This window comes from Cottoperca gobio, chromosome 2 (assembly GCF_900634415.1).
Source record: "Cottoperca gobio chromosome 2, fCotGob3.1, whole genome shotgun sequence".
NCBI lineage: Eukaryota > Metazoa > Chordata > Actinopteri > Perciformes > Bovichtidae > Cottoperca > Cottoperca gobio.
Genome location: NC_041356.1, coordinates 9,945,369 through 9,972,292, shown reverse-complemented (window position 1 = coordinate 9,972,292; position 26,924 = coordinate 9,945,369). Strand labels below are relative to the sequence as shown.

At 45.3% G+C, this 26,924-nt stretch overlaps 3 protein-coding genes across 5 annotated transcripts in view; 2 read left to right on the top strand and 1 right to left on the bottom strand.

Annotated features, from left to right (window-relative positions):
- nbeal1 (neurobeachin-like 1) overlaps window positions 1–15,969 on the top strand; it is a 32,686-nt gene extending 16,717 nt beyond the window's left edge. For both annotated transcript variants that reach the window (XM_029447475.1, XM_029447466.1), the window contains 38 exons: window positions 1–86; window positions 269–358; window positions 454–631; window positions 728–861; window positions 1,627–1,786; window positions 1,977–2,079; window positions 2,169–2,328; window positions 3,131–3,289; window positions 3,557–3,716; window positions 3,980–4,068; window positions 4,196–4,804; window positions 5,040–5,215; window positions 5,372–5,660; window positions 5,835–6,143; window positions 6,232–6,381; window positions 6,516–6,673; window positions 6,856–6,980; window positions 7,201–7,327; window positions 7,414–7,562; window positions 7,644–7,777; window positions 8,030–8,131; window positions 8,266–8,361; window positions 8,476–8,600; window positions 8,694–8,834; window positions 9,005–9,135; window positions 9,359–9,468; window positions 9,891–10,008; window positions 10,240–10,337; window positions 10,436–10,552; window positions 10,639–10,728; window positions 10,821–10,930; window positions 11,176–11,348; window positions 11,475–11,569; window positions 11,696–11,812; window positions 11,909–12,070; window positions 12,218–12,366; window positions 12,606–12,741; window positions 13,723–15,969. In XM_029447475.1, the coding sequence (XP_029303335.1) occupies window positions 1–86; window positions 269–358; window positions 454–631; window positions 728–861; window positions 1,627–1,786; window positions 1,977–2,079; window positions 2,169–2,328; window positions 3,131–3,289; window positions 3,557–3,716; window positions 3,980–4,068; window positions 4,196–4,804; window positions 5,040–5,215; window positions 5,372–5,660; window positions 5,835–6,143; window positions 6,232–6,381; window positions 6,516–6,673; window positions 6,856–6,980; window positions 7,201–7,327; window positions 7,414–7,562; window positions 7,644–7,777; window positions 8,030–8,131; window positions 8,266–8,361; window positions 8,476–8,600; window positions 8,694–8,834; window positions 9,005–9,135; window positions 9,359–9,468; window positions 9,891–10,008; window positions 10,240–10,337; window positions 10,436–10,552; window positions 10,639–10,728; window positions 10,821–10,930; window positions 11,176–11,348; window positions 11,475–11,569; window positions 11,696–11,812; window positions 11,909–12,070; window positions 12,218–12,366; window positions 12,606–12,741; window positions 13,723–13,827 (5,720 nt within the window). In that variant the 3' untranslated portion in view covers window positions 13,828–15,969. The remainder of the gene's footprint in view (window positions 87–268; window positions 359–453; window positions 632–727; window positions 862–1,626; window positions 1,787–1,976; window positions 2,080–2,168; window positions 2,329–3,130; window positions 3,290–3,556; window positions 3,717–3,979; window positions 4,069–4,195; window positions 4,805–5,039; window positions 5,216–5,371; window positions 5,661–5,834; window positions 6,144–6,231; window positions 6,382–6,515; window positions 6,674–6,855; window positions 6,981–7,200; window positions 7,328–7,413; window positions 7,563–7,643; window positions 7,778–8,029; window positions 8,132–8,265; window positions 8,362–8,475; window positions 8,601–8,693; window positions 8,835–9,004; window positions 9,136–9,358; window positions 9,469–9,890; window positions 10,009–10,239; window positions 10,338–10,435; window positions 10,553–10,638; window positions 10,729–10,820; window positions 10,931–11,175; window positions 11,349–11,474; window positions 11,570–11,695; window positions 11,813–11,908; window positions 12,071–12,217; window positions 12,367–12,605; window positions 12,742–13,722) is intronic.
- Window positions 15,970–16,029: 60 nt separating this feature from the next.
- On the bottom strand, window positions 16,030–20,134 carry LOC115022049 (uncharacterized). The gene is given in 10 exon segments (XM_029452857.1): window positions 16,030–16,262; window positions 16,569–16,656; window positions 16,658–16,681; window positions 17,151–17,287; window positions 17,464–18,498; window positions 18,686–18,751; window positions 18,834–19,049; window positions 19,506–19,543; window positions 19,658–19,816; window positions 19,972–20,134. Coding segments are annotated over 8 exon segments (1,677 nt in total). The 5' UTR covers window position 19,543; window positions 19,658–19,816; window positions 19,972–20,134; the 3' UTR covers window positions 16,030–16,188.
- A 388-nt stretch (window positions 20,135–20,522) lies between these two features.
- LOC115018829 (adrenodoxin-like) lies at window positions 20,523–26,072 on the top strand. 2 transcript variants are annotated; one of them, XM_029448056.1, is made up of 5 exons: window positions 20,523–20,975; window positions 22,847–22,971; window positions 23,089–23,218; window positions 23,757–23,871; window positions 25,822–26,072. In XM_029448056.1, exons 1-4 carry the CDS (start codon window positions 20,845–20,847, stop codon window positions 23,863–23,865), a joined length of 495 nt encoding a protein of 164 aa, XP_029303916.1. In that variant the 5' UTR covers window positions 20,523–20,844; the 3' UTR covers window positions 23,866–23,871; window positions 25,822–26,072. The 2 variants fall into 2 exon arrangements, 1 of the variants encoding a protein (XP_029303916.1); XR_003833416.1 differs by having other exon boundaries at window positions 20,524–20,975; window positions 23,757–23,936.
- The last annotated feature ends 852 nt before the right edge of the window (window positions 26,073–26,924 follow it).

Sequence of the window (26,924 nt, the reverse complement as noted above, 5' to 3'; positions counted from 1 at the left end):
GTCCAAACTGCATCTCTCCATTCAAAGCCCAGGAATCAGAACTCGGCGACCTCTCGACCAAACTGCTGCTGCACTACTCGCCCAAGGTGACTTCTTCAAGCTTTGCTTTGCAGAGTGTTCTCAAATGTAGTCACAATTCCTTTTTAATGAGTGAAAGCTGTCTATCTACAGCGGTATTTATCAATCTAGATTGTTTCGTGATACGGTCGGTGAAACTGCTTTTGGGGGTTTTCTGTTCCTTCAACTAACAGCGACCTTTTGTCAACAGGCGTGTAGGAACCCCATCTGTCTAGATCTGTCTCCAAACATGCTGCATGGACGCCTGACTGGGAATAAAGTCGTCAACTGGGATATCAAGGTGGGAGGAACATGCTGTCATTTAAGTGTCTTTGCTCAGAGAACTTGTATTTAGCGGTACTTTTATGTTTATTTAAATATGTGTTGCTGTTGCAGGATATGATCAACTGTGTGGGTGGCCTGCCAGTGCTCGTCCCTATACTGGAGCAGTTGGCCCTGATTACCGCTGATCAACAGGCCAGTGATCCTGCAGCTGGGTCAGATTTCATCACCCCTGAGGTGACCACGCCAGCTGATGGAGATTGGGTCCTTCTCCCATCAAACAGGGCTTCAGGTCTGCTCCGTCACATGTCCCGTATTGATCGGTTTCCTCATTTCTCTTAGCTCTCAATACAACTGTGGATCTGGGCCACGTTATGTTTCATTTCAGAGGCACGCCTTGAGAAGAATCTGGTGGCCACCTTCCTGTTGGTGCTGAAGCATTTCCTGCAGAGACACCTTATCAACCAGGAAAATCTGCTCCACTCGCATGGTGTCGGTACACTGGGAGCCCTGCTGCAGAAGGTCTGTGTTTGTTCTTAATTTTGCACACGATTGATATCACCAAGGCGTCAGGGGGGGCTTTTTAGGCGCTGTGCACTCTTCACATTGCACACAAATCAACACATTTATTAAAGTTTTAACAGTTTTGAATTTACAAACTTGAGTTTTCCTTGAAAGCAAACCACAAGAGACAGTTTACTCCCAGAATCCTACATGTTGACTAATCATGCATGAGTTAATAAGTTCTCCACATGCACAAGGACATAAGCCTCTTTTTGTTCCCCCCCCCCCCCCTATTCAAACTGGATTAGTTTGGTTGTGAGAGGACAAATTAAGAAGCTCTGCTTTTATTACGTTCTTCATAATGTATGAGACTTGCATGGTGTGAGAACTATGAATAGCTCTTCTCGTGAAACACCTCCGATAGCTTCGTCTGTTGTTCTGTCTCTCTTCTGTTTACCGCAGCGCTCTTTCTTCCCTCTTCTCTCTTTTGGCTGGTGCGTGTGCCTCAGTATTTATTTGTTTATCGTGGAGGAAATGCCTCTGAATCAGCATTTACACCATGGGAAAATAAAAGACTCCACAGAGACTCAGATAAAAGAAAATGTCTTAGATGCGGTGATACAGTAGCAGCTCCAGGCAAAGTAACCCCACCCTGTCCTCATTCAATGTGCTTATAGTTCCTAAAAGTTCCCTTTTCACATCACGTGCATTTCCTCCCCCTTTCCGTGTTTTATATATGCATGTGTGCCAGAAAAATACAATCGATTTTGTTTTTGTGTTCAGCTGCCGGCAGGTCATGTGGATGTCAGCGTGCTGGTTGCTATGCAGCTGCTGATTGAGCAGGTGACATATGAGAAGAACCAGGCTCTGCTGCAGCAGCTTCACACACATCTGCTGTTCAACTTCAACATCTGGAACAAAGGAGACTTCCCTCTACGCATCGGTTAGTTCTGTGTGTGTGTGAAAGCAAAGAAGCAAATTATTGTATCGCCCAAAAACGTCAAGATTTTTGCTTATAAGGATGGATAATATTTCATATTTTTGTTCTCTTTCACATCTCCCCTGCATTTTCTATTTATATGTCTATATCCGTCGTGGCTGTGTGTCCCCCTGACTGTTTTCTTCTAATGAAGGTCACATCCAGTACATGTCCACCGTCATCAAAGATAACAGGAAGCAGTTCAGAAAAAAATATGGGGTTCAGTTCCTTTTGGACACCATCCGCCTTTACTACGGGTGAGATTCCACTTCCCAAAGTTCATACCTGTCCAATACTTTCAGTGTCTTTTTCACCAAACATCCTTTTCATCTGCTCGGTCCTTCAGGAAGAACAGTCACAAAGAGAGTGACCTGAGTGAGGATGACATTCGTACCATCCGGGCGTCTCTCTGCGGCCTCATCAAGTACTACATCAGCAAGGGCATGTCGCAGGAGGAGATGCACAGCATTCTGGGACACATCGCAGCCATTGGAGACGAGGACCAGGTAAGAGAATAAATCTTAATGTTAGAAACTAGTGCTTGGATAGATTGTCACCCCAATAGATTGAAGTAGAAGCAAAGTTAATTAACGTGCAGCCTCGCAGGGAGCCAGTCTGGTTTGCCAGATGACCGATATACTGTGAAACTGCTACCACTCTTGTCATTTGGGGATTTCATTGTGAAATAAGATGACCTTTCACTACGGCATTTTCTGTTTCCCTTTGAGACTACAGGAAGCGTTCAGCTCATTTCCCGCCTGGCAGCTGTTTTTGCATTTCTCTCTCTCTGCATTATTTTTAAACATTTTACTCTGTAAGCAAAATCCGTCAGTGGCCGAAACAAACCACTTAATTTCTTACTGTTTTCCTCTCCGACTGTAACGGTCCAGAACCCACTAGAGGAAGTTTTCACACTTATTATCCGTCACCTAGTTTGTGAAATCCACTTCCTCCTCTTGTCACAATTCCTCCTTGTTTTTCATTTTGTCTGTCACTTTGCATATCCTCCTACGCAGCAGTACTCTATGTGGAAGCTTGCATCACCCTATGAACATATGGTCAATAGACTCTTTCACTGCTGGGCGTCTGCCATCTTTCTGATGCTAGTCATCCATTCATCAAGCCACACCTAATGAATTCACTTCATCAAAACATAATATTATAAAGACGGGAACTTTGTTTTACACTGTGAACATATTAAAATCATTACTTTGCCCAAAAGGATTTGGTTACTGTCTTTTAGTTCCATGGTTTCCTGTAGAAAACTGTGTCAAAGTATTACATGTATTGGGGTTGTGTGTGTTGCAGTTGTGTGGGCTGCTGGAGTTGTTACTCAGCCTTCTTCAGACCAGTCCGGCCAGAGACCAGCTCTTCCTGCTCCTCTTTGAGCCCGGGGCGGCCGACTCCTGCTACGCTCTCCTGCTCAACAACAAGCACTCTGATCGACTCAGAGAACTCGTCTTCAAGGTGGGTTACAGCCGACTGCACCTGGGAGAAAAACCTTTTAAAACTATGCAATTAGTTTGGGAAATTCCTGGAATATCATTGCACTTTAAGAGATGCAGAATAGTCAGTGGTTTTCCAGTCAGCGAACTTTAATAAACTCTTCGGGTACATTAGTATTCATCATCATTTCACCAATGTTTCTCTAAACTGAGAGCTAATTCAGGGCTTTCACCTAAATGCCACTCAGAGTTCCACAGACTTAAAATGGTTGATTCTTCTTCCACACAGTTGTTTGAGCGCATGTTGCGCTGCGACCGCGTCTACGAGAAGAATAAGCAGCGTTTGCGGCTGAGGGAGGCGGGTTACGCCGGCCTGTCGCTGCTCTTCTCTGAACTTCACATCACTCCGACTCTGATCCGCTGTCTCCTCAACCAGGTCCTCCACACAGGTCAGCACGTCTTGTTTTATTCATTACTAATTATAATATTATCATGTTTACATTCCCACACGCTGTAGTTAAAGGCTAAACAGCTGAAGGTGTCAGACCAGCCTGAGATCCAGAGTAGGCTTCATGACGGAGGCAGGAAACACAACTGCTCCCCTGTCTCTCTTTAGATATAAACACAGAGAATAGCGTTAACACATGGAAGCGCTAATCAATACCAGACACGGTTTGAAAAATGTTTAAATGTGTGTGTTTAAAATCTGCAGATCATGTGGTGAACTATAAGGACCTGATGGCTCTGGTGCAGCTCACTCACCGGGCCGGACCCAGCGTACGCCTGCTCGTCTGCAAGAGGGTGAGGAAACACCTGCACTCGAACCTGCAAACGTCCATTAATTACATTTTATTATAATTTTGGGTGCACCTAAATGAAAAAGTTAGGCACACGTTATCTTAAATAATATTGTCCTCTTTGTCTTCAGGTGTACCAGCTGCTACAATCCCAACAAGATGCTGCCGTCCAGATCTCACGGCAGCAGTGTTGGCAGGACACTCTCATGCGTCTCTACCTGCGGGGTGAAGGCTCCCTGCAACTGCGGGGCACGGACACCATCAGCGCCTGCAGCCTGGACCTGAGCCGGCCCAGCGGCAGCAGCAGCACCAACCGCCTGGAGCTGCCGCTGGAGAGGAGAGCGCGTGCAGGCAGCGCAGGCCGCCTGGACCGGCAGGAGGATGACCGGCTCAGCATGGGGGACACTCGCTCTGTGGACAGCCTGGAGAACGGCGACGTCATCTCGCTGCTGGACACGCCATCTTCCTCTGCCTCCACCGAGCCGCAACTGCATGTCAAGCCCTGGGTTGTGGGAAAGTCGGGGGGCTTGATGCTGGATCTGTCCCACTTGCAGGCCTACGAGGGCGGGGACAGCGGCAGCCAAACACCCGGTAGCGCGGCCAGCACACCGTCGCCACTGGAGACCTCAAAGCCTTTCCCAGAGAGCTCCGGGGATCGAGATGCAACTCCCTCCCTGACTGAAGACAGCTTTCTCTTCAGCGACAACATCTCACTGGGGGAGTCCTTCAACAATGCTGAGGTGAGCGAATGTGACAGGCGGCAGTTTATATCAAGAGACAGACTAGACGGGCTTTGAGAAGTATTGAGATGCATTACGTACTGAAATAAGGACGTGACATCAACTGTCATCTTATCAATGTCCTTTTTTCCTGCAGTGCAGTTGTACACGAGAGGAATCGATGACTCTTCACTTAATCTATTCCACTGAAAGCACTTTCTTTTTCTGCCTGTTTTGGTGTGATGTCGCCCCCTAGCGAGCGGAGGAGGAGCTGTGCACCATGCTGCTGGAGATAGTGCTGTGTGTCATGTGGCGCGGGGTAGAAGGTTCAGATGATTCAGCGTGGCTGGAGCGCGGCCAGGTCTTCTCAGCTCTCACCAAACTGGCAACCGCCAACGAGCTGCTGCTTCCTGTCGACCAAATCAAACTCAGGTCAGCCCCTTTATTCGACTTAATTTTATTTATCCTTTATTTAACCAGAAGCGTCCCATTGAAATACAATATCTCTTCTGCCAGGGAGTCCTGGTCAAGATATATATATATATATACAAGGACCATTAAACCTTTTCTCTTTCTCTCTCCTTGAAGTCTTATGGAGCGTATGTTGGAGTGGGCGGTGAGTGATAACCGCGAGGCATCAGCCGCCACGTTGCCACAGCACACGGAGAACGCAGTGCGGTTGCTTCACATGGTACAAGACTTCCTGCAGGCGGAGGGCCTGGTCAGCCCCGCGTTGTGGACGGAGAAGGTGCTCGAGGAGACGGTGACGCTGATGGACAGCCTCATGGTGTGGTACTCGTCTGGCAGCCAGTGGTTCCAGCTCTCGCAAGTTGGACTGAGACTGCTGCTGGGCTTCATGGCTCAGGAGGATACTGATGTGAGATATTTTCCCCAGCTGCGTAAACGTAGTTTAAGACTAGCGTTGGTCTAATTAAGCCTTATTTTGAGTCTGACCTATAGTTATATTAAAATAAAAGAAGAGGTGTATTTTATGAAACTGGCCTCATGTTTTATTCTGGCTTTGCACAATAATAAATGACCTCTGTCCCAGGTGTGTGCCTTGGCCACTGCCAAGCTCAATGGCATCCTGCAGACCAAGGAGGTGTCCAGCCAGGACGAGGCCTGCTACCTGCTCGGTAAGGTGGAGGGCATTCTGCGGCGCTCCATCCAGGAGCAAACGGAGGAGACGTACTCCTTCCTGGTTCCTCTGCTGCGAACGCTGCTCTCCAAAGTCCACCGCCTCCTCTACATGGAGCTGCACCTCCCCCAGCTCCCCGACACCAACGGCAGCCCGTCCTTCTTTGAGGACTTCCAGCTGTACTGCAACTCACCCGAGTGGCGCGTCTACCTTGACAAATATGTACGAGATGGATATCACAGTTACTAGTTGTTTTTAGATTATATTAGAAACTGGAAACATTCTCTGTTTGACTTCCATTTGTCCTCAGATTATCCCGTACATGAAGCAGTATGAAATCGAAACATTCAGCCAGGGCCATGAGACCATGGCTCTCTACTGGAAGGAGTGCTACGAGGCTTTCATGGTCAGCCTGCATAAGAGAGAGAGGGAAAGGGGTGAGAGCAAGATCCGCTTCCAGGTTAGTTGAATCAATAATAAATGCATGATAACTGAACCCCCCCTATTTTATTTCTGTCCTAGTATGAACCCTATCTAATGTTAGTTTGGTGCCAAGCTTGTCTCCCATAAACTCTTCCTCTTCACTCCCTTCAGGAGCAATTTGTGGAGCCGTTCTCCCGCCGAGGCCGCCAGGAGAACCTACGCTACAACAGCATGTTGAAGCAGCAGCACAGCCAGAACAGTGCCACCCTCAGGCAGTGGAAGGCAGCACGCAGGGGTCTGGTGTGTGAGAGGGGGCCCTGGGCTGACAGGTACTGACATCCACCTCTCTCCTTCTCTGCATTTCTTGTCTTTATATCTAGGTGCCTTTTTGGAAGAATGTCCCTCCTTTAATTAACATTTGGTGTTCTTTATCCATCGCTTTGTTATTATTGCATGTTCTGTTTGTGCATATGAATATGATCCTGAGAACCATAATTACCATATCTAACAGGCAGCAGGATGAGATGCACTGCAGGGTGTCCAGTGCCGAGAACTTCTCCCGCATGAGGCTGAAGCTGGTCCGTAACTACAACTTTGACCCCCACCGAGAGGCCAGCGCTCTGAGAGACAACCTGGGTAAGACACTACATTTAGCTGCACCACCTGCTCCAGGCAGCGAGTGGGATACGTGTGTGTACAGTATGTCAGGAGCGCACTCATCCAGCCTGCCCTTGATGAACAGATTAGAAAGGACTGACCTTGATGAGTCAGGACTTCAGGAGGCTGTGAAGTTTTTGTAGTTTGCCGGCCCTTTACAAGCGTGCTAAGAAGTACATTTCCTTTTGCTTTTTCTCAGGTGTCCATCAGCAGCGTGTAAACCCAGAGTCTCTGCTGCTGGAGGCTGTGAAGCAGGTCAAAGTCAGCGACCTGGAAGACGACATCCTGGAGCTGCCGGAGGAGGACCCGGCTGCTGCCAACAACCAGTACGTCACCAAACACCTACAACCACAAAACAACCATATTCATAAACAAAGTCAAGAGTTACAAGCTCCCATTCTTTGTCCTGCAGAGTTGAAGCAGAGGAGGCAGGCCAGAAGGAGAAGCTGGTGCTGTGGGAGGACTGCGAGCTGGTGACGGTGGTGGACGTGGTGCCCGGCCGCCTGGAACTCACCACCCAACACATCTACTTCTACGACAGCAGCCAGGAGAAAGAGGAAGGTGAGGAAGGTGGATGAGAAACTAAGGGGAAAACATTCACTAAACCTTTTCTTCCACTAACCGTCTGCTCGTTCCCTGAAGGAGTGGGCCACGACTTCAAATGGCCTCTGTCTCAGATCCGAGAGGTCCACCTGCGGCGTTACAACCTGCGGCGCTCAGCTCTGGAGATCTTCCTCATCGACCAGACCAATTACTTCCTCAACTTCAAGAAGGAGGTGATGAGTCACAGTCATTTTCTTCCACTACGGCTCCATCAATCAAAACGATAACAAAAGATGGAGTTTGGTGCCGTTGTGAATTAGTGCGGGATCATTGTCATCGCAGTCAGCTTCTCAGTCAGTTACATCGTATTGATCAAATTTCAAACTTCTGCTGAGTTAGGTTTGCATTTCTATGACCACAGAAGAATAATTGATCCCCTCTTGCCTTTTTAAATAGTTTATAATAACGTGTTTTCTTTTTAACAGGTGAGGAACAAGGTCTATAGTCGCATGCTGCTGCTGAGATCCCTCAGCCTTTATGGAACCCGCTCACCGCAGGAGCTCCTCAAAGCCTCGGGACTTACACAGGTCAGGAAACAAAGATGCTCTCGTTGGGGAATATATCTGGTTCTGAGAAATGACATCGTAAAAGAAGAAAGGACTTGTTGATCAGGTTTGTAATGTTTAGTCTTAAACTGAGGAAGAACTCGTCTTTTGCACAGAAATGGGTGAACCGGGAGATTTCCAACTTCGACTACTTGATGCAGCTCAACACGATCGCAGGCAGGACGTACAACAACCTGGCTCAGTATCCAGTGGTACGTTTCTCTCTGAATCTAAACTATTCAACTGAGTTTCTTTGTGGTTTGGACTGACGAGACATTTAAGGTCAACAATTGCCTAGCCCTACCTTTCTCTCTGTGTGTCACCAGTTTCCCTGGATTCTAGCTGACTACACCTCCGAGGAGCTGGACCTGTCTGACCCTCGCGTGTTCAGGGATCTGTCAAAGCCGGTGGCCGTTCTTAACGAGCGCAATGCCAAAGCTGTTAGAGAGAAGTATGCGTCATCCCTCCTACCAAAGCAGCTAGAGGAAGGCACATTGCTGACAGTCTGTCTGGCTCAACTTAACTTTTTAAACGTGTCCATCAGGTATGAAAGTTTCGAGGACCCAACGGGCACCATCGACAGGTTCCATTATGGCACCCACTACTCCAACGCCGCCGGAGTGATGCACTACTTGATGAGAGTGGAGCCCTTCACCTCCCTGCACATCCAACTGCAGAGCGGACGGTAAGGACACCAGTCAGCCAGACACTCTTACTCTACTTCCCTCTCGTGCATCTTCAGCGATGATATAGATTGTTATTATAGCATCCTCTGGAGGAAGCTTTAGGCAGGTGCCGGCACGCAGCTGCTGTTTCTAGTGTTCATCATCGATGCTCATTCGTACCTTGGCTCAGGTTTGACTGTGCCGACCGGCAGTTCCACTCCATCCCTGCGACATGGCAGACCCTCATGGACAACCCCAACGACGTCAAGGAGCTCATCCCTGAGTTCTTTTACTTCCCAGAATTCCTTGAGAACCAAAATGGTGAGGTTTGAGTATTTAATATTATATGTAATGTGTTTTGATGTGCAGACCAATATAATAAGAAGATATGAGAGCAGATTTCGACTCGTCTTATTCTCTGGATTAAAAACATTTTAAAATAAGAAGATACTCATAAATATGTTTTGTATGAATTCTCTGATTTCTGTTTTCCTCTCTATACCCTCTCTCTGTTCCCTCCTCCTTTGTTCTTGCTGTCATTCAGGTTTTGATCTGGGTCGCCTGCAGATCTCTAAGGAAAGGGTAAACGACGTCATTCTGCCCAAATGGGCCAAGTCCCCCGAGGACTTCATCTACAAGCACCGCAAAGCCCTGGTGAGTTTCAGTTCTACTGCTGCTGTATGACTTTGCTTCTTAGGGGTTACGATGAGTAAAACACTAACCTGAACATCAGCAATAAATTGCTCTCATTCAGCATTTGGAGAATATTTCCCCCGTTTTCCCTTCTGCTTAAGCCTCTTATTAAAAGTCGCCCTCCCTACTCCCAACAGTTTGTCACCTTAGGTGCTCTCTTAAGATGCTCAGTGAGTAACTTGCATCTTTACCAAGAACTAGTATTAACTGTGACGGGACATTTACTTTGATATCTCAGATATCTGAAGACACATTTACTGCAAAACAACATCCGGATGAACATGTTGTGTTTGGATGCGCGTGATATAGTCTAGTGTAAAGTTGTGCTCGTCGTGACTACATGTCTGTCTGTGTGTGTGTGTGTGTGTGTGTGTGTGTGACAGGAGTCGGAGTACGTGTCAGCCCACCTTCAGGAGTGGATCGATCTGATCTTTGGTTACAAGCAGAGGGGCCCTGCAGCGGTGGAGGCCCTCAACGTCTTCTACTACTGCACATATGAGGGTAAAGAGTCCAAGCCACTGCTTTTGTGAACTATCGGTGTGTTTGAATGTATTTTTATTTGATAGAGAGACGATGCAATTCAACATAATTCCAATACAAAGTGCTGCACAGAGAAGTTATAGCTGTTGCTTTTGTTCAACTAGTGTCCCTATCTGGGCAGTGTATGTAACGTATAGTTCTCATCATAAAACCACAATGCGCAGTAGTGTTTTGACTGGTTTGGTGTTGCAGGGGCGGTAGACTTGGACGCCATCACTGATGAAAAGGAGCGGAAAGCCGTCGAAGGCATGATCAGCAACTTTGGACAAACACCCTGCCAGTTGCTGAAGGTGCAGACACCAGATGCATGAAACCCACCACGACTCAAGCTAATGAAGTTCTGTATTAGTTAGACTTTTGTTTGTGTGTGTGTGTGTGACTGCATTAGGAGCCACATCCAGTGCGTCTGTCCCAGGAGGAAGTGGAGAAGAGGAAGGCTCAGCTGGACTCGTGTCCCCTCAGCATGTTCGAACACCTCAGCGACCTCAAGTCCTTCTTTGTTGAGGTTTGATCTCTTTACTTCTCTCCTGAAACAGTCAGGAATAATTAAAGCAACATGCAAAATCAAATCTGTCCCCCGTCATGTTGCAGGGCATCAGTGACAATGTGCCGATGGTGAAGGCCGTGGTGCCAAAGAATCAGTCCCATTCCTTCATCACCCAGGGCAGCCCCGACACCATGGTGAGCCTCTGGCTAATACTAATAGTCATTATAATTATCGTTATTGTTATGTTCTACTCCTCATGCCGCCTTGGTGTATGCACTCTCTCAAGGTGACGCTGAGTAAGAACTGCCTGGTTGGGACTCATGGGTGGCTGCCTTACAACAAGAACATCTCCAACTACTTCACCTTCATTAAGGACCCCACGGTGTCCAACGCCAAGTGAGAACACGCACACAGCTAAGCCTGGGACTATAAAGAAACTGTCACCATTAGTCCGGACATAATATAAGCTGTTCACAATATCGTCATCAAAATATATAAAACATTCTGGAATCACTTTACATTTAATTAAGAACCAATATGTTTTATTACATCATTGTGTTCATGTATATTTGTCACGGCTCTACCATCAAATAGTCTTTCTAAGCTCTTCAACCCTCCTTCCTCTCACCGTCTTCACCTAGGACCCAGCGTTTCCTCTCCGGACCCTTCGCCCCCGGCGTGGCGGTAACAGCGGGGCTGTTTGTGGTCTCCCACGATGGCAAGTTGCTCTTCAGCGGCGGCCACTGGGACAACAGCCTCCGGGTCACCTCTCTGGTTAAGGGCAAGACTGTGGGACAGCACATCCGACACATGGGTAAACACACACCTTACACACACTTCAAGAGAGTTAAGTTTATGATTCGGTGTTCTGTCCCCGTGTGTGTGTGTGTGTGTGTGTGTGTCCTGTAATAATCTCTGGTTTTGCTCACGTCTCCTCCAGACATTGTGACCTGCTTGTCAACAGACCACTGCGGCATCCACCTGATCTCCGGCTCCAGAGACACCACCTGCATGGTGTGGCAGGTTCTGCAGCAGGTTAGGATTTATACACCATGATCTGCAAGTTTTAAAGTAATAGATTTAACTTCATGAACCATGCAGACACAAAAGATGTTGTTCATTACTCTCTCTCTGTGTCTGTTTGTTTGCTCTGTTGTGCAGGGTGGAGCTCCTGTGGGTCTCTATCCCAAACCGGTTCAGGTGTTATATGGACACACGGACGAGGTGGTCAGCGTCAGTATCAGCACAGAGCTGGACATGGCTGTGTCTGGATCGCGGGTTAGAGCTCACACATCACTGTTTGTTTGATTACCATCATGTAAATATAGATGTAGAATAAAAGTCCTGTGCGTGTTATTTATTGTGTGATTCCAGGATGGGACAGTGATCATCCACACGGTGCGTCGGGGTCAGTACATGCGTTGCTTGCGACCTCCGTGCGACAGCTCCCTGCCGCTGTCTATCCTCCACCTGGCCGTGTCCTGGGAGGGTCACCTGCTTGTCCACACCTGCCTCGAGGGCAAAGCCACGCTCAAGGTGCACGCACGGTTTATTTACACACATGCAAGGGGAATGTGGGAAAACTAGGTTGACTACAGCTGCAGCCTTTCAAACACAGATTTGCAAAGATTAAGATTATGTTGCAAAAATGTTATTCACAGGTGTTTTATTTCCTTTTCCCAGGATAAAAACGCGCTCCACCTTTACTCTGTCAACGGGAAGCACCTCTGCAGTGAGCCTCTGAAGGAGCAGGTGACTGATATGAGTGTTTCAGGGGAGTATGTAGTGACCGGCAGCGAGCAGGGATACCTGTCCATCCGTGACCTCTACAGGTAAACTCCCGTACATCTTACAAATAATTATGAGATTTTGAGTCGAACAAGGGCTGGGCGATATGTTTTATGGAAATACCACATGCTAAAACTTGTTTTTGTAAACTCCTGTGTGAATAATACTTAGTAAATGAAAGGTTTGGAGCATCACGATATCTCGATGATGATTTCATCCCAATGTGAATCATTGAAAGACGTTAAGTTATCGACCAGCAGATAAAAGTGTTTCTCTTGTGCAGTCTGTCTCTGTGTACGGAGCCCATGGCCATGAGGGTGCCGGTGCGTTGCGTCTCAGTCACCAAGGAGCAGAGCCACGTCCTGGTGGGCCTGGAGGACGGCAAGCTGATCATTGTGGGCGTGGGCAAGCCGGCGGAGGTAAAGAACTCTCTGAGGAACTACATCGCTCAGAGCCTGGAGGGATCGCCGCTCATGGCCTCCCCCCTGCTGGCCCCGCTTCGTGCTCGCTCGCCAACCCGCCTGCTACACCAGCGTGACCAGCTGGTGTTCAGCCCCACTTCCAGCTCCCATAAACCTCGGCGGCTCTAGTCCCCCATCCCACCCCCCCCCCCCCCCCCCCTCCCCCTTTCCCATTGCTGTAGATCTTACACAGACACAACTAACCTGCTGCATCACCTGTGTTGCAAGGGTTGGCCTCATATCCTTAAAAGACCTATTAATCCACAGTCACCTCTCCTTCTCAGGGATGGTTGCCGCCCACAGTCCGCCATTTAGCTTCATTCCTCCCTAACTAAACACACACACACACACACACACACACACACACAGGTTAAACACATTCCTTCAGCACACAGCTGAGCGGACACAGAACCACTACTGTGACGTGAAAACAACTTTTTGTGTTTACCTCATTATATATTTGCCGTCTGTGCGACATGTGGCCACTGACCTGGGATAGACTCCACCCCCTGCTGTTTACCTGAAGTGTCATTATGTCACGTGTTTGAGGTGTACTCTACGACTATAACAAATATGCTGTGAAACAAACTTAAGACTAATTAACGCTTCTGCAAACTCAAGCCATATTAACAGTGTAGCTACAATCTAATAATGCAAACTAATAATCTTACGCCAAGATAGACTTTAATGTTTTGATGATGTAAATCGTGTGGTCGTGTAGACGCCATCGCTTCTGCTTTCCATCTGTGTCTCACAAACGTGAATCAAGCTTTATTATTTCCTTTAATTCAATCAAGCTCCAATGAACTAATCAATCACTCATGAATCATATCCCTCCTCCTTTTCCCCCCCCCTCCCCCCATTTCCTTTGACTTCACGCTTTTCTCTCCCCCCCCCCCCTCTCCTCCATCCCACTTCCTCTTCCTCCACTCTTCTCAGGTGCGTTCGGGCCAGATCACACGGAAGCTGTGGGGCTCCAGCAAGAGACTGACGCAGATCTCCTCGGGGGAGACGGTGTACAACACGCAGCACGACCACAACTGACCGAGCCCTGAACCCCCCCCCCCCCTTTCCACATACATGTCACCCAGTTCATCTCCATACCTGTCAATCATCACCAGTTTGCTTCTGTGTGAGGAACTCCCTTCAGCTCCTCCAGCATCTTTCCACTGTTTTGGGGTGCTAAAGATTTGAGCATCACAGAGTCTGCATGTCCACGTGTCTGTTATGTTTCTCTCTGAGTGTATTCCTGCTGTGGATTGAGCGTACGGCGCTGGCGCTGTGGTTCAAACCCAGAAGTAGTGCCAGCCTCAGCACCACGGCTCCTAACCCCTCAGCTAGTCATCATCATTTTTGCGTGCGTGCGTGCGTGGTGTATATGCTGTGTCAAACTATAGTTTCAAGTGGCCTTTTTGTCCCCTATTAGTTTGCCTTCTTTGCAGACAGGCGGGCCTGTGCTCTGTAGGCCGACACTTTTCGTGGCTGCCTCACAGCAGCCTTATGCAGTACGGCTCCATCACTCACAAGACCAAACTCTCTGCCTTTCCGATGCGTTTTTATATATACGTGTGTGATTTTCATTGTTTTTTTATTGTTGATTCCTTTGTTGTCGTTTGTTTTTGGTCTTGATTTATGCATGTACCCTGGCATCTGTTCGTATGCATGGCATTTTTGAGATTAAGTAGCAGACACAGTGATGGAGAACTCGTGTTTGTTTGTCTTTCCGTCTGGATATACCTGACTTGTTTTGTTCTAGAAACATCTATAGCGTCTGTCTTTATTGTTGACATAGTTTTGTAAAAGGAAATATTCTCACTACAGGCTAAACACTACATTCTCAAAGCTTCCACGTGAAGAGTAATCACAGCAGTGCAGAGAGAGAAACGACTTTAAAGTCACAAAACACGTCATTGAATGTTTTTAAGTTACTTGAATCCATGTTTATTTATAAGTAAAAGTAGCCGTTTTTAAATGAATGGCATATTTTAAACTGTTCAGACACCTGCAAAAGAAGGAGAAAGAATAAATCCTCAAGGGCTTTATGAGATGTCAGTGTTAACAGCGATACAGCTCCCTCGCTGTGGGCGCTTTCTTCCAGTTCTCTCCTGGTCGCTCTGCCAGCCCGCTATCTCCAGTCTTCCTATAGCTTATAGAACAATACACTTACTCTCTCCTGTTCCTTTCATCATTTCCTCAGATTGTCCTTTATTATTTGTCTCCTTCTCCTTCCTGCGAATTGTGACGTGACTGAATTCTGAGGAGATTTTCTTTTATGGGGCATCAAGAACGGTTTGCATGCCTTGAAAGACGTGTGATTTCTTTACTCTGTAATATCAGAATCACAAAAAGCCACAGTATGAAGCTCCTGTGGACGAGACTGTGTGATTTATATTTTTGCACCATACGTGTGTGTGTGTGTGTGTGAGTCTGATTGTGTGTGTGTGTGTGTGTGTGTGTGTGTGTGTGTGTGTGTGTGTGTGTGTGAGGACATGCCAATGATGCATGTTTATTTTTTTATAGCCAAATTCTGTTGATGTGGTGTCTCTGATTCTGTGGCAGCCCCTTGATTGTTTTGGGTGATGGACACAGCTTTTTTTTTTTGTATTTAGTTTTTTATTTAAATGTCACAGCAAGATGGCGTGCGAAGACCAATCTGTGTCCTTCTTTTGAGATTTCTGTGAAACGTGCATACAATGTTTTCTCTTCTTTCGTTCATCCACATTTGTCATTCAGACAAAAGACCACTGTTTGAGTTGTTCCACGACTGCAACAAACGGAGTGCCTTTACCCCCCCCCCCCGTGTGGCGTTGACACAGGTTTCTCTCATTACCGAAGCTTATTGTCCCCGACCTTAGCGTTAATCAAATGAAAGCAGCATTCCAGATTTTAAACCTCCACAGTTTCAACGGGAACCAAGAATATAGGACGAATCAAAAAGTACTATTTTGTGTCTTAGCAACATTCTCTGTGACGGTCACCAAATGGATGTGTGTATATCTGTGATTATTTATGAATACAGTATATAATGTACAGCATGATTTTTATTTCTGCGTCTTTGAAATGTACTTTTGCACTTTCCAGGTACTAAATTGTAACAAATTGTTTTAACTTGGCTCCCTAATCTGTATAAACTGCTTTGTATACACAAGTGGAAAAATGATCATTAAAGTCTTGTCTAAATTTAAATGCTGGTGAATCTCTGAAGTCTTAAGAAGAGTGAAGAGTGAAGAGGGACTGCCTTGTTTAAGGTTGTTTGTGCACAGATATAAAACACAAACGCGCTGATGTAATATGCAAAGTTTTATTCAAGGTAATACAGACGATGGTAGCCCAAACTAGTGGAAACAATATTGTCTGTAAGATAATTAAGAGGAAACCAATCAAGAGAGCCTCTTATGCTTTGTTTCATGCAGTGATCTGGTATGAGCAGATGGACGCTCTCTTCAGTTCACAGTCGGCGACCGTCCACCAGCTCTCATCTGCAAAAAGGGAAGCGACAGAAGCGACAGCAGGTTGTCCTTAGTGCGAAAGGGCAAAGATTTCTTCGTACGAGTTTTTATCTAATCAAACTTTCTGTGACGGCCAGACGGTTATCTGAGCGCCTCTAATCTTTAACCCTTATTCTTTTGCCGCTGCTTTTTATTAAATCAAATGATAAATTTCGTGCAAAAACTGTAAGCATTGAATTAATAGTGCTGTTAAAGATGTGATTTATAAACCAAATGCTGATTTTAGACATAAATCTGTCTTTAGTGTGTGTTCATGTGTCTGCGGTGTGTGCTTACCTATCTTGAACATCTCCACACAGACTGCTTTATCCGGGTAAATGTTGGGCTGACCCGGCATCCAGTCGCTGTAACTCCACTCTGACCCAGTCTACCCAGGATGCCTGCTGGTTCTGAGGTGCGCAACACCAACACACATTCAGTATATCAAAAATATGCAAACTTATAAGCTTGATTAGAAGTAGAAGTAGCAATAACACACTATATATACTCAGAAGTAAAAGTCCTGTTTAGAAAAGCATCTTAAGTGAAAGCACAGAAGTATAATAAAAATATGCTCAACGTTTCAGAAGTGAAACTATTATTGGATCGTTAATACTGGTTTAACTCGTGTTGTTGTTTTTTGCTTTCTGGCCTTGTTTAGTGACAGCACAGATACAGATGGTGCATTTAAAAAAAAAAAAGTTTAGAGGTCAATGTTTCACCAAGGTAAGAATAACACTATCTGTCCTGTTGATAACATATCTGATGACACTCTCTGTGGCCTCCTTTCTGCGTCACAAGACAGGAACATCATAAAAATGGTGATGTGAGATAATTTTCAAATAAAACATTTATTCTGGATGTTGGAAGTGGACTTGCCTTGACTTGTCCTCCCAGCCACGTCAACACAGGGTTGCTCTCACCACCCTTGGTCACCAGGGACACCAGGCGTGAATGCAAATCACCAGTGGTTACAGATGCAAGTTCAGCATCTGGGCCGAGCGCTCTGCATAAGCCTGGAGAAAAAGGTCACGGAAAAGTGTGAGATTTCATTTATAAAGTCACAAACACAGATTTATTTTAATAAGGAAGGGTCTTTGAAACAAAACTTTATTGGTAATATTTCATTTGTGTAGTATCACGATTATCGCCAATACCTAAATAACTCTACACCCCTAATGAGATGTAATGTGTCTGACCTGTGCATCTTGGAAGGCCAGCGGTGTTGGATTAAACTCATAGCAGTTTCCATTGATGACGTCCCCCTTACATGCCACTGTCTTTGTTTGAAGCCTGGAGGTGGAGCGTTCTGTGGCAGGCTTCATGGGTTCGGTTCCCTGCCTAAAACCATCTGGGATAGACCTCATGGGTTCGGTTCCCTGCCTGAAACCATTTGGGATAGACCTCATGGGTTCGGTTCCCTGCCTAAAACCATCTGGGATAGACCTCATGGGTTCGGTTCCCTGCCTGAAACCATCTGGGATAGACCTCATGGGTTCGGTTCCCTGCCTGAAACCATCTGGGATAGACCTCATGGGTTCGGTTCCCTGCCTGAAACCATCTGGGATAGACCTCATGGGTTCGGTTCCCTGCCTGAAACCATTTGGGATAGACCTCATGGGTTCGGTTCCCTGCCTGAAACCATCTGGGATAGACCTCATGGGTTCGGTTCCCTGCCTGAAACCATCTGGGATAGACCTCAGGGGTTCGGTTCCCTGCCTGAAACCATCTGGGATAGACCTCATGGGTTCGGTTCCCTGCCTGAAACCATCTGGGATAGACCTCAGGGGTTCGGTTCCCTGCCTGAAACCATCTGGGATAGACCTCATGGGTTTGGTTCCCTGCCTGAAACCATCTGGGATAGACATCATGTGTTCGATTTCCTGCCTGAAACCATCTGGAATTGACACCATGTGTTTGGTTCCCTGCCTGAAACTGTCTGTGATACCACTCATGTGCTCAATTTCCTGTCTGAAACCATCTGGAATTGACACCATGTGTTCGGTTCCCTGCCTGAAACTCTCTGGGATACCACTCATGTGCTCAATTTCCTGCCTGAAACCATCTGGAATTGACACCATGTGTTCGGTTCCCTGCCTGAAACTCTCTGGGATACCACTCATGTGTTCGATTTCCTGTCTGAAACCATCTGGAAGATGAGGAGCAGAGGCTTCCTCCACCCGGACCCAACCACCACCATTCTTCTGGGCTGGAACATCAACAGGAACTGGAAGACAGAAGACATTTAGATTAAACAGGCTTGTTTAAGTACAGTGAGATTCCAATGAGTACATTTACGGCGCAATGCTTTGATCATCAGCGTTGAAGTGAATATACGAAACAGGCCGACATTGCCAACCTCGCCATTCTCACTCAATGTGAACGAGACGTTTGACTGGTACTGTAGGTCTCACCCTCATCTTTCAGCACATGTCTTCTCTCCATTTCTGCTGATCCCGCTCCAACAGGATGAATGAAAGCTGAAAAAAAAGGAACTGCATAATGAAAAAAAACTAAAAGTTTAAGTATTTAGTTCTTGATTAGGTTTAATGATATACTTACCCACTCTCCTGTCCAACTCCCTGATGTGTTCCTGCACCAGGCCGGTGTTGAGGTCAACAAGGAATCTCTTGAAGGGCTCGGTACCTTGTTGGAAGCCGGCGGGAACAGGTTCACGCATGTCAAAGAGCTCAGTGCCCTGTCGGAAGCCATCGGGGAGCTGGTAGGTTGAAGATCTCTTCTGCAACCGTCGAGGGACGAGTGGGAGAGCTTGGACGCCTGCGAAAGGTATTTATTATACAGTTAGATGTTTTTAACCTTCTCTTCGCAGGTTTCTTAAATGGCAGTTAAACCTGTGGATGCACATCCTGCTTATTTAGTTAGTGTTAGAGATGCTCACGTAAAGGCAGAAGACTCGTGATAGTTTGAATACACAACCTTAGACTTTCTTGCTGATTAAAGTTGCAAGTTGACAGATAAATAACTGCCCTTTACATCAAATATTAACTATTGTGTCAGAATAATATGTAGGCTATTCAACAGAGTGATAAATCAATAATGGTCAAAGTATAATTTCTGTAGAGGAGAGTTGGACTGATTGCTGCAACAGTTTTACAATCAACCACAAAGCCAAACTAGACACAAGAAAGGAAATATGGTGCAATCCTTCATTAACACTAACACTAATGTATTAAACAAGCATAACTACAATGAAAGATGAAGAGAAGATCTTACCTGACAGCGTCAGGAACAGCAGCACTAACTTAAACATCCTGTACAAACCAGAATAAACATTAACAGTTATTATTTCCACAGCCTCGTGCTCTATAAGTGACTGTAAACCTGCTGCAGCGTGGAGACGGTGTGTAAATGTATGTGTTGCTTACCTGAGTCAGCAGTGACGAACACTCGAACACACAAAGCTACCCGTTCATATATCACCGTCCTGGTCATAAAGCTGTAACACTTTGAATTATTGATTAATCTGCATCTCCCATAGCTTTATGATTGCTGATATTTGATGCACTTTGCCCCTCAGGTGTTCCCTGATAAAGGTTCAAACACAAAGTTCAGCATACCGCTGTTATGGACAGTGTGTGTGTACACACTGTCCATAACAGCGGTATGTATACAAAGTAAAAAAGAAAGTAATACAAATTCAAAATGTGTTATTGGTCTATAGATTTTTTATATTAAACACCTAATTAGTGTTAATTGCCTCCTAATTCTGCCAGATTTATGCAGTTCTTGGTCAAAAATGTCCAAATAGTGGTTGTAAGACTTTGACCTCTGTTAAGCAACACTTGTGAGTTCCTCGATGTTATTACTCGGACACACGGCGGGGCCGTTACACCTTTTAGGTAACAGTTCAAACAGCGAACGTTGCTCAACTCCGCTCTGCCGGCTGACGCGGTAATTCAAAACAAACTCACTCACGCGCTGATTGGTGGACACTGGAGCATTCTCTGTTAGCGACATTAAGTCATAATTACCCAGCACACAGCAGGAAGCTAGTCTGTGCGGCTTTCAAAATAAAGGTAATCCAAAAAACACTTCTGATAATAAATTATACCGTGCGTGTCCTGAACAACAAAAACGTTATATACTAACTCTTTTTAATCCTCTTATTAAGCAGAACATTAATGTTAACCTCTGAGGGGTGTAATCCCCGGAAAATTGCAACGCGTTTGTTGCTAAAGATTTTATTTTTTAGTCATGACAGGAAGTTGTTTTATTTGATTTCCTTGTGTGGAAATATATCGGGGACGCTCACGTTTTCTGAAACTACGGAAATGTGATTGCAGCCGATAGCATTTGCCTGCTTTGTGTTTCGTGGATGGTTTTCACAGACCCGTCGCCTAGGTGATTCAGGATCACAGGCAACGAGCACGTCCCATAGGTTACACGTTACGCAAAGAACGTGACAGTGACAGAGTGACTTATCGCAGCTAAAACAAGCTAGCTCAGCTAGCTAGCTCAGTGCGCTAAGTCGGAACAACTTGGGATTCCTCGATCGAAGTTGATCAGCAGATCGGATAGTTTCCTTCTTTGTAACTTGTTGACTGTAATTAAAATGGCTTTGGTAACAGCGTTGAGAAGACTGGCTCACGGCAGGTTACGAGACTTTTCGTGGAGGACGGCGGCAGTCACTTCGGGTGCCTGGCTGACGGGGCAGAGGAGCTTTACCACCAGGCAGTCTCTGAGGTAGGTGACTTTACCCTGGAAGTGCTGCTCAAAGACAGGGCAAACACATCTTGTGTGCACAGAGCCTCACGCCAAACTCCATTCAGAAAACAAGTAATTGCATATGACCTTCTTTATCAGCACACACCAACAGGACCGCAAGCTGGTGTCCAATATCCACTGCTTTGATGGGTTCATTATTAGGAAACACTAAAGTACATGTTTACATTTAAACATTTGCGTTATTTGTTCCCACTCTGATCCTCCACTGGAAAATGGCGAACAAAACGGCACCACTACTACAACAGCCTTGAGGTTTATTTAAACTAACTGCTGCTTTATTTGGACTATGCTTGCTTCAAAGTTATGTGTGTTGCACCATTAAAGTGTCACATATGTGAATGGAGTCTGGCATGAAATGTTTTTTATTAGTAGTCAACAAAAAGAAAGAAAGAAAGAAATCAACAATCAGGATCCAGTTTATTGCCAAGTAACATAAATATAGAATAGAAGAACATTACTAAATACTATACAAATATATGTACAATATATATAAAATGAAATTGTTGCCTTTTTAGAACAAATACACTTGCAGGAACAATGGTAGGTTGAAACAAATTGATTGGATTAAAAGTCTATGAAAATTGTGAGATTCCAGTGTGTATGCCACAAAGCATTGCGTGGTGTTATCTTCTGATTGAACCTTGAATGAAGCAAAAACGAAGGCTAAAGTTACATCTTTCTGTTCAGTACAAGGTTTTGACCAAGGCTAGGCTTCTCAGGGACAAACAACTTGTTGCATTGCATAATGTCAGCATGCCTTAAACTGGTTAACGCTGTCCCTGTGAGCTCATGTACCCTGACCCTCTCTTAACTTTCATGTTCAAAAATACCACTTGGGCAATCAAAGTTTCATGTAGGTATTTCCATGTCCAACACTTGTTTTTAAAGCGGATTACACAGCCATTCCTTTCAAAGACGGTGTGTGATGTGTGGGTTTTCATTGTGAATAAAGGTGAACAGGTCAGTCCCATTATTAAAACAGCTACAACTCTTCTGGTTAATGGTTTTAAAGTTCATTCAGGTACAGCTGTGGTGTGAAGCTGAAAAAGTTGGCATCGTAAACATCTTAAACATTCACACAGGTAGGCTCGCTCATCCATATGCATTAACTTTGCCCTTGATTAGAACAATTTTGGAAAAGTGTGTTTGAAACTGCACAATTCTGACACCTATAATTGAGCAACCTGGTTTTTTTCTCCTCTCTTTTAACGCGTCATGCTATTTTACTTAAGTGGAAGGAAGCTGCCGCACAGTACCAGTGTTAAGGACATTGTCTTGCCTAAAACTGGAAAAGATTAGGCAGAGAAAAACGTTTCATACGGTTTGCGTTCCATCTCTAAACCTTTTTGCTCCACCTTAGATGTCACAAGGCTAAGCTGAAGAAAAATGTTTATCCTCAACACTGAACCGAACATGAACCGACTTCACAATGGACAATTGGCTTATCCAACACTGTATATTCATATATTCTGTGAAATGCATTGCCTCAATGTGTATATAGTTTATATATGTGTTTTCATGATGTGTAATAATATCTGCTGTCGTATGCATAACATTAAATAGCCAAATTGTATGTTGTAAAGTGCTTTTCTTTAGGGTTGTGACCAACAATTTATTATATTCTCAATTGATCAGTAAATCGTTACCTTCACAAGATCTTAACTTTTCTTAGTTTCCCACTCTGAGATTTTAAAGCACTTTGGCGTCTTTCGGTCTGAGTGTAGTGATGAGCTCTGACCACTAGAGGGCGATGAAGTGTGGAGGAAACAGTCAGGGCTGCAGGGAGCCTGGCGGGTAAAAGTGAGTAATTTGTGCTGTGTGTTTGTCAGGTCGGACAACAAGGTGATGGTCCACTTCGTCAACAGAGACGGGGAGAAAATCTCAGTGAAGGGGTCGCCTGGAGACTCACTGCTAGATATTGTCATTAATGAAGACCTGGACTTTGATGGCTTTGGTACGTACGCACAGAAACGCATGTTGGTGTGGAGTAGACTGAGATTCAGAGGTTTGTATTGCTTGCAGCCTCTCACCAAAGCTTACACCCGTTCTAAAAGTGTTTGTGTGGTTTCAGGTGCGTGTGAAGGAACCCTGGCATGCTCCACATGCCATCTGATCTTTGAAGAGGAAACCTACAAGAATCTGGGTCCAGTCACAGACGAGGAGATGGACATGCTAGATTTAGCCTACGGCTTGACTGACACGTAAGGACATAAAACACACCATGAACACAAATACACACATGTACACCATTTTCTACTGCAGGCCAAACCAGTTTATCCAGTAGTACGATTATGTTCAGCGGCAGCATGTCTACATTTATAAACGGGTAGTTTCTTTCCTCTGTAAATCAGTGTTAAACTAATGCAACTAATTGAATTAAGTGTTACTCTATAGAATACAAATGCTTATTAGTTTTAATAAGCAAAGCAAAACTATAAAAGTATAGTATTAGTAACAAAAAGTCATTACATTTAAATCAACTTTTGGTGAATTTTCCAAGTCGGGAACTAATATTTCCGATTATTTCGACATCACATGAATGCAGCACAAATGCCCTATCTCGCAAAAAGAAAAAGTGAAACGTAATGCATGTATCTGCCCCGTGATTCGTCTTCCTTGTCCCATGCTTCACAACTTATTTTGTAATTCTGCTGACAAACAAACAAATATAACCTCCTTGGCGGAGATGCATGGAACGCCTGTTTCTGAAAACATGCCGACCTCTTTATCTGCCCACAGATCTCGTCTTGGTTGCCAGATCTGTCTGACGAAGTCTATGGAGGGCATGGTGGCCAGGGTTCCAGAGAGCGTAGAGGACATCCGACAGAGCCAGGACGGATCCTCTTAACCTGCAGTGAGGACGCGTGTCGACAGTGTGGTTGTGCCCAGTCAGAACTGAGGGTACAGTATATCTCAAAAGTGAGTACACCCTTTAGATTTTTGCAAATATTCTGTTATATCCTTTCAGGGGATAACATTATCCTACTGAAACTTTGATATAACTTAAAGTAGTCAGTGTGCTGCTTGAATAACAGTATAGATTTATTGTCCTTTGAAAATTACTCAGTACACAGCTGTTAATGTCTAAACAGCTGGCAACAAAAGTGAGTACACCCCATAGTGAACATGTCTAAATTGTGCCCAAAGTGTCAATATTTTGTGTGACCACCATTGTTATCTAGCACTGCTTTAATCCTCCTGGGCATGGAATTCACCAGAGCTGCACAGGTTGCTTCTGGAATCTTCTTCCACTCCTCCACGACGACATCACGGAGCGCACGGATGTTGGACACCTTGCACTCCTCCACCTTCCTCTTGAGGATGCCCCACATGTGCTCAATTGGGTTTAGGTCTGGAGACATACTTGGCCAGTCCATCACCTTAACCTTCAGCTTCTTCAGCAAGGCCGTTGTCATCTTGGAGGTGTGTTTAGGGTCATTATCATGTTGGAAAACTGCCCTACGGCCCAGTTTCCGAAGAGAGGGGATCATGCTCTGCTGCAGGATGTCACAGTATATATTGGAATTCATGTGTCCCTCAATGAAATGCAGCTCCCCAGTGCCGGCAGCACTCATGCAGCCCCAGACCATGATGCTGCCACCACCATGCTTGACTGTAGGCAAAACACATTTGTCTTGGTACTCCTCACCAGGGTGCCGCCACACACGCCGGACACCATCTGACCCAAACAGGTTTATTTTGGTCTCATCAGACCACAGGACATGGTTCCAGTAACTCATGTTCTTGGATTCATTGTCTTCAGCAAACTGTTTGCGGGCTTTCTTATGCATCGGTTTCAGAAGGGGCTTCTGTCTGGGGCGACGGCCATACAAACCGATTTGATGCAGTGTGCGGCGTATGGTCTGGGCACTGACAGGCTGACATCCCACTTCTGCAACCTCTGCAGCAATGCTGGAAGCACTCGCACGTCTATTTTTGGAAACCAACCTCTGGATATGACGCTGAGCACGTGGACTCAACTTCTTTGGTCGACCCTGGCGAGGCCTGTTCCGAGTGGAACCTGTCCTGGAAAACCGCTGTATGATCTTAGCCACTGTGCTGCAACTCATTTTCATGGTGTTGGCAATCTTCTTATAGCCAAGGCCATCTTTGTGAAGTGCAATAATCCTTTTTTTCAGCCGCTCAGAGAGTTCCTTGCCATGAGGTGCCATGTTGTCCAGCATTCAGAGAGAATTGTGCCCAAAACACCAAATTTAACAGCCCTGCTTATCATTTACACCTGAATCCTTGTAACACTAACGAGTCACATGACACCAGGGCGGGAAAACAACATCATTGGGCACAATTAGGACATGTTCACTATGGGGTGTACTCACTTTTGTTGCCAGCTGTTTAGACATTAACAGCTGTGTACTGAGTAATTTTCAAAGGACAATAAATCTATACGTGTTATTCAAGCAGCACACTGACTACTTTAAGTTATATCAAAGTTTCAGTAGGATAATGTTATCCCCTGAAAGGATATAACAGAATATTTGCAAAAATCTAAAGGGTGTACTCACTTTTGAGATATACTGTATGTGCACAGAGCTGATGGATCTGTCAGCACTGCTGGACTGCCACAGTATTTCTTCCTTCTTTAAAAACAAAAAAACGAGTTACCGACAACTATAGTCGGCTCTAAATAAGTTTGTGGTCTCAGATAGTCATTTACTAATCCTCAGACTGTTTGTGGCCTTTTTTGATTATCTAAGAAAGTATCTTTTGCTTTTCTTGTAAGTATGACTACGTTTACACTGATACTTGTATAAAGGTGCGATTCTCTCTTTGTGTGTAAATCCAGTCAGATTCACTGAAGGAAAAGGTACACAGCTGATTGACTGAACCAATGCAACTAACAGTTCTCGACGCCGGAGAGATTGTGCTCGTATTTTATTCTGTGTGTGTGTGTGTGTATGCCCCTACTATTGTTGGTTTGATCAGATCCTTCATGTAAGCGTATAATTCCATTATATGATTGTACATAGCTAGATCACACATGTATATCCATGTTTAGAGTGAAAAATAATAATAATAAAAATTACCTTTCTAATAGCGTGTGGAACTGTCCGTTCTTATACTTTTGTTTCATCACAACGACAAATCTCAGCAGACATTTCGATTAAGGAGCTGACGTCTCGGTGTTCACATCAAATTTAAGATGGTCATCAAAAATATAACCCAAATATGTGTATAATGTGACATTTCCACACTTTGTAATGTGTATGATGCTCTCTACAGCTGCATCTTTGTTACAATCTAAAATCAGTTCCTTGGTTTCTGACACACTTGCAAAAAAGTGTATTTGTCATGCTGTGTTGTGCAGAGCTTTAATCAGAACATGTTCTTCACACCAGTTGTCTGAGGAATCTTTCACAGCGTTCCTCTGCAGTGAAACATATGTTCTTGCAGACAACACTGTGGCCTGTTTTCCAGTCAGTTAAAAGTTCCAGTCATCCTCTCAGGATAAGTCATAAAACCTGTGATATACATGCCACCTGGTAGAGTGGGCATCCAAGCTGTGTACAGCAAGGGTGGGACCCTGCTGACTTCGACTGAGAAGGTTATCGGGTGGTGGAAGGAGCACTTTGAGGAACTCCTGAATCCGACTAACACGCCCTCTATGGTAGAGGCAGAGCTGGAAGCTGATGAGGGATCATCGTCAATTTCCCTGATGGAAGTCACTGAGGTAGTCAAACAACTCCACAGTGGCAAAGCCGCAGGGGTTGATGAGATCCGTCCAGAAATGCTGAAGGCTTTGGGTGTTGAGGGGCTGTCTTGGTTGACACGTCTCGTCAACATTGCGTGGAAGTCTGGGACAGTGCCTAGGGGTTGGCAGACCGGGGTGGTGGTTCCCCTATTTAAAAAGGGGGACCAGAGAGTGTGTGCCAACTACAGGGGTATCAC

Bases quoted from the DNA above. Each gene is read 5' to 3' on its own strand.
- LOC115018829 (XM_029448056.1), top strand. From the start codon at position 20,845: ATGGCTTTGGTAACAGCGTTGAGAAGACTGGCTCACGGCAGGTTACGA. The intron at 22,972-23,088 runs GTACGTACGCAC...GTGTGGTTTCAG, and splicing joins CCTGGACTTTGATGGCTTTG to GTGCGTGTGAAGGAACCCTG. The intron at 23,219-23,756 runs GTAAGGACATAA...ATCTGCCCACAG, and splicing joins GCCTACGGCTTGACTGACAC to ATCTCGTCTTGGTTGCCAGA.